The sequence below is a fragment of the Lithobates pipiens genome, unplaced genomic scaffold (assembly GCF_037356315.1).
Source record: "Lithobates pipiens isolate NorthernLeopardFrog02 unplaced genomic scaffold, aLitPip1_a1.2 Scaffold_30, whole genome shotgun sequence".
Classification (NCBI taxonomy): Eukaryota; Metazoa; Chordata; class Amphibia; order Anura; family Ranidae; genus Lithobates; species Lithobates pipiens.
In genome coordinates, this window is record NW_027507791.1 from 150,702,507 (window position 1) to 150,708,384 (window position 5,878).

The following is a 5,878-nucleotide window of genomic DNA, read 5'->3' on the forward strand; positions in this document are numbered from 1 at the left end:
CAAGAGGGTTAAGGCAGTGCTGGAAAATAATGATGGCCACACAAAATATTGATACTTTGGGCCCAATTTGGACATTTTCACTTAGGGGTGTACTCACTTTTCTTACTAGTGGTATAGACATTAATAGCTGTGTTGAGTTATTTTGAGTGGACAACAAATTTACACTATTATACAAGCTGTACACTCACTACTTTACATCGTAGCAAAGTCTAATTTCTTCGGTGTTGTCACATGAAAAGATATAATATTTACAAAAATGTCCTGGACAGATAGGATAAACACATGTACCTGCTATATAGCAGGTACATGTGTTTATCCTATCTGTCCAGGACATCTACCTACATTTCCCTGTATAGTGACTTAAAACGCTATCTGTCCTAAACGTGGTGTCTTACAAATCTGCCAGTAGCTTGATATGTGCTTACCATTTCCCTCTGATGCTCTCCCTGTTAAAGACAAAGTACTACTTAGACTGTACATTTTAATATGATTCCATGTCTACTTTTGGGCACATGTAGGACCTATACAAATCCTATTAATAGTTCACGTTTCTATCTCTGTTGTGCTCCTGACATTGACATCAATTGCTTTAGTACTTGAAAAATGTCCAAACATGACCAGGAGCAGACTTCTGTTTTTCATAGTTATTGTATTAATTTCTCTTATGAAAACTAAAATTACAAGCCATGGGAAAATACTTTACTTTATTAGTTCATAATATTTGTGTACTGTACATCATCATTTATCAGTGAAATGAACATCTCCCTTTATCTGAACATATAAAACTTCTTGTAGCTTTCCTAAACTCTTGGTTCCTTATGCTATATAAAAGAGGGTTAATGAAAGGGGTAAGGATGGTATACAAGAGCGATCTCCATTTATTTTCTGGATGAAAGGGACCTCTTGCTGTAAAAATATACACAGTAACCAAAATACCACAGTGAGTGCAGACAGTAATCAGATGGGAGCTACAAGTGGAGAAGGCCTTCTTCTTTCCAGCAGATGTTGAGATTTTCAGAATTGTGATAAAAATACAGATATAGGATAAAATGATTAATACGAATGGTATAAATATAAGAAGGAAGGAAATGGAGAAATCATGCCATTCAATTAGGTCTTGGTTTGCTGAAGCTAGACTGAGGAAAGGAGCTAAGTCACAGAAGAAATGATCAATGACATTAGACTGACAAAACTGTAGAGTGAAGATCAAATAGAATTCGCTTGGGCTTAAGAAGACACCAGCTGCCCAGGACCAGAAAGCCAAATGATAACACAATTTAGGAGTCATGAAAGAAGAGTAGTGTAAAGGGTAGCAGATGGCCATGAATCTGTCGAGAGACATAGCAGCAAGAATTGTAGACTGGGTATAAACATACAAAGAATGTGTACAGTACTGGAAAAAACACCCAGCTATGGTTATTTTTCCCCCCACCATCAGGATGACATATAACATATTGGGTACAATGTTTGTGGTGAACATGAGGTCTACAAGTGCCAGATGTTTGAGGAAGTAAAACATAGGAACTTGGAGCTGATGATCAATTGACACCAGTATAACAATGAGAAGGTTTCCAACAACTATGACTATATACATTACAAGAATGAAAATAAAAAGTAGAATTCTAAAGTTCTGAAGACTCTGGAATCCCAAGAGTAGGAATTCAGTCACCATCGTTTGATTCTCATTACACATTTATTTCAACCTGTAATACAACGAATGCAAGTTATCAACAATGAATGATATATTTTTTTTTAATTAATTTTACCATTAAAGACATGATCATCTGAATACTAAAATATTAGATTTCATTAAAATGTATATTTTCCAAAATGTTTTGTTGATTTTTGATGGAGTAGGGAAGGAGTAGAACCCTTACTGCTGGTGAGTGGAGAGGCTTTAGGACAATAAAAAACAAGTTAATGTTTAATGCTATGTTCGAGCTTAACTTTATCTTTTAGGGCCTGAGGTTAGGGATTAAAGGGAAGTTGAGCTTTGCCAGTGTGTAGGAGAAAACAACAGATTCATTTGATTATCTCCCTCCCCCCCCCTCCCAGCTTTCATATTCACCTATCCTTCAGTACTCTGAAAAGTAGAGCAAAAGACAAAAAAAATGCAATTAATGCTAATATGGAGTCTGGGTCAAGGAATAAATGTGTTCAATTTGTTATCCAAACCAGCTGTTGTTCTAATTATTTCTGAGAAATAACCTTTTTATCTTGTCACTTCTGTTACACTGGACAGTTTGGGTTTTCTGAGGATTTGCCTTTAATTATGGGATGAATATCCTTGTTATAGAAAATGTTATCTTAGATAGTCAGGAATTTTATTGTATCCTACATCCTCCCAATACTCCTGATAGCCAAACTTATACTCCATACACACTATACAACTTTTGTTATCTGATTTCCTTTAAATTTATCAAAACCGTGTAATGCAAGGGCCTGCCTGATTGCATACAAATTGAAACCAATAGTATATGGTTTTGGTAAATCTGAAGGAAACAACATTACAGGAAATTGTATAGTGTGTATCCAGCTTAAGTGGTGGTGAACCAAAAGGAAGGTGAGTACTTAAAGCTGGGAAAGTTTGCAATTAAATGAGCCTGTTGAATTTCCCTGCATTGTCCAAGCACTGATTCACTTTAAATGTAGGTGTTAAGTCTAGGTTATCTGTAGGGTTAAGGAGAAGGTTAGGGTTACCTTTACAGTTACCTTTAAAGTCAGTAAATTGCTCTGTGTATGTACCAGATGCAACAAAAGCAGTTTGTGCTAAAGATGTATCATAATGTCCCTTCTATAACTAAACAATATGTTACAACAATTGTAAAGTTATACATGTAAAACATTCAGACATCTATTTGGAGATACACATTTGTACTTACTATACTTCAGATCCCAGGCTTGATTAAAACTTTGTTTTGGAAAAAGATACGTGTTAGCTCTTTAACTCTATAATCATACTGATATAATAATACTATATATCTATAATGTTGATGCTGTGCCTTATGATGGGTAAAAATTATCCACTACCATTATCATGCCCTTTTATTTACCATTCAATTAAACTCAGACCCAATCATATTGTTAATTGTTTTCAATAACCTGCATAAGTCCCTTGTGTATAATTAGTTCATAGAAAACAAAACAATAAAACAATGACAGTTTCTGGAAGTTCATTTGCTTGTTTCCTCTGGTGTAATGTTATAATAATAATTATTTATTATACTATTAAATGTATTATTAAAATTACATTTTTTTTATTTTGTTTTCAGTAACAATACATGCATGTGTAAGAGGTTGAACGTTGTCTGTTATAGTATACATATTACAGTGAGATACAATAACGGTTACAGTGACTGTAACAAGCTTATTTGAACTGACTATAACATGCAATGGTATGCATTTGGTGCTTTGTATCGTCCGCCTCCCCTGAACACTACATCTGGGAACTAACTGTGTTGCATGGGGGGGGGGTGGGGGGGTAGACTCAGTACGCCTGATTCGTAATTTGCGGCGGGTATAGTCTGAGTAGAATGTCAATTAAATGTTTTATGAACCACTTGACCACTGGGCACTTAAACCCCCTTCCTAACCAGACCAATTTTCAGCTTTTGGTGCTCTCACATTTTGAATGACAATTACTCAGTCATGCAACACTGTACCTACTGTTTATGAAAGTTTTGAACTTTTTTCACACAAATAGAGCTTTCTTTTGGTGGTATTTAATCACCGCTGTTTATTTTTATTTTTTTTGTGCTATAAAAGAAAAAAGACCAAAAATTCTGTAAAAAAAAAAATGAATTTTTCTTCATTTCTGTTATAAAATTTAGCAAATTAGTAATTTTTCTTCATAAATTTTGGCCAAAATTTATAATACTTCATATCTTTGGTAAACATAAGTACAAATCTACAAATTATTTGGTCTTCGTGAAAGTTATAGAGTCCATAAGCTATGGTGCCAATATCTGAAAATTGATCACACCTGAAGTTCTGACGGTCTATTTCATTTCTTGAGACCCTAACATGCCATAAAAGTACAAATACAATTGATCCCTATTTGGAAATAAGATATTCCAAGGTATTTAGTAAGAGGCATGGTGATTTTTTTGAAGTTGTCATTTTTTCCCACAATTCTTTTCAAAAGCAAGATTTTTTTTTTTTACTTTTTTTTTTTCACAAAATTCTCATATTAGCAGGTTATTTCTCACACACAGCATATGCATACCACCAATTACACCCCAAAACACATTCTGCTATTACTCCTGAGTATGGCGATACCACATGTGTGAGACTTTTACACAGCCTGGCCACATACAGAGGCCCAACATGCAGGGAGCACCTTCAGGTGTTCTGGAGCACCCAGACCAATTCTGACATTTCGCTCCTACATGTAAAAATCATAATTTATTTGCTATAAAATTACATAGAACCCCAAAACATTATATAAGTTTTTTTAGCAAAGACCCTAGAGAATACAATATTTTCTAATGCTTTTTTGGGAAAAAAACTGTTTTGTGCTTTAAAAAAAACAAAACAGTAGAGTTAGTCCAATGTTTTTGCATAATGTGAAAGATGAAGTTACGTTGAGTAAATAGATACCTAACATGTCACCCTTTCGAAGTTGCACACACTCGTGGAATGGCGCCAAACTTCGCTACTTAAAAATCCACATAGGTGAGCACTGTTTTCATATGTGGGCGGGACTTACATATGCATTCACTTCTGCATGCGAGCACACGGGGACAGGGGCGCTTTAAAAAAAAAAAAATTTTATTGTTCATTTTACTTTATTTATTTTAGTTTGATACATTTTTCACCAAAAATATTTTTTTTTGATCACTTTTATTCCTATTACAAGGGATGTTTCCTTGTAATAGGAATAAAAGTGATCAAAAAAAAATATGGCATGACAGGTCCTCTTTACAGTGAGATATAGGTTCAATAAGACCTCACATCTCACCTCTAGGCTGGGAAGTCTGAAATAAAAAAATAAATAAAATAAAAACTATCCTGGCTTCGATCATAGCGGTGAGTTGGTAGAAGCACTGGAGGGCATGGGAGGGAGGGGATGTCTCACCTCCTGTAACAACAATCAAGCAGCAAAACAGCTGCTATGATCATTTTTATGGTGTAGGGAATCGCCGGCTGAAAAAGCTCATATTTGATGCCTCTAGCTGCAGGCATCATTCAGATATCCCCGCACAAATTCAAGGACATCATATGACGGCCGGGAAGTGGTTAAAACACATTTTTTTTAACACAAAGTTGTCCATTTATACAATATTTCTAACACATAGCATTTTACAATGTAAAATGACACCCCAAAATAGATTCTTCTACTCCTCCTGAGTACGGCGATGCCATATGTTTGAGACTTCCACAGCTTGGCTACATACAGAGGCCGAGTATGGCCGAGTATGGCCGAGTATGGCCGAGTATGGCCGAGCATGGCCGAGCATGGCCGAGTATGGCTGGGTATCACTGAGTATTGCAGATTATGGCTGGGTATTGCAGAGTATGGCTGAAGGTGTACCAAGCATAGGTAAAAAGTGGGTCATTTTTGATAGTCGATCCACCATTACCAAGATCGTTGTGAAATTTTCTGATGGAGGGAGATCAACTATGAAGTTCATAGAGATATTTTTCCAAGGTTTCTCTGGGACTGGTAAAGGTCTTAACAGACCGCAAGACTTGGTTTTGGAACCCTTGTTATGCTGGCAAACCAGACATGAATAAACATACTTTTTGCACTCCAATCTTAGAGAAGGCCACTCATCTTCTGGACCCCAAAATGCCCGGCCAACTGGTGGTCATGAAATGTTTTCAAGGCCTGCAATCTGACTTCCTGGGGAACAAAAATGTTGTCCTGATGCCACAG

General features: G+C 35.9%; 1 protein-coding gene across 1 annotated transcript; it reads right to left on the reverse strand.

Moving 5' to 3' along the window:
* Positions 1-343: 343 nt before the first annotated feature.
* LOC143943294 (olfactory receptor 10A7-like) lies at positions 344-1,697 on the reverse strand. The gene has a single exon (XM_077464944.1). It carries the CDS (start codon positions 1,691-1,693, stop codon positions 746-748), a length of 948 nt encoding a protein of 315 aa, XP_077321070.1. The 5' UTR covers positions 1,694-1,697; the 3' UTR covers positions 344-745.
* Between the last annotated feature and the right edge of the window lie 4,181 nt (positions 1,698-5,878).

Bases quoted from the DNA above. Each gene is read 5' to 3' on its own strand.
- LOC143943294 (XM_077464944.1), bottom strand. From the start codon at position 1,693: ATGTGTAATGAGAATCAAACGATGGTGACTGAATTCCTACTCTTGGGA.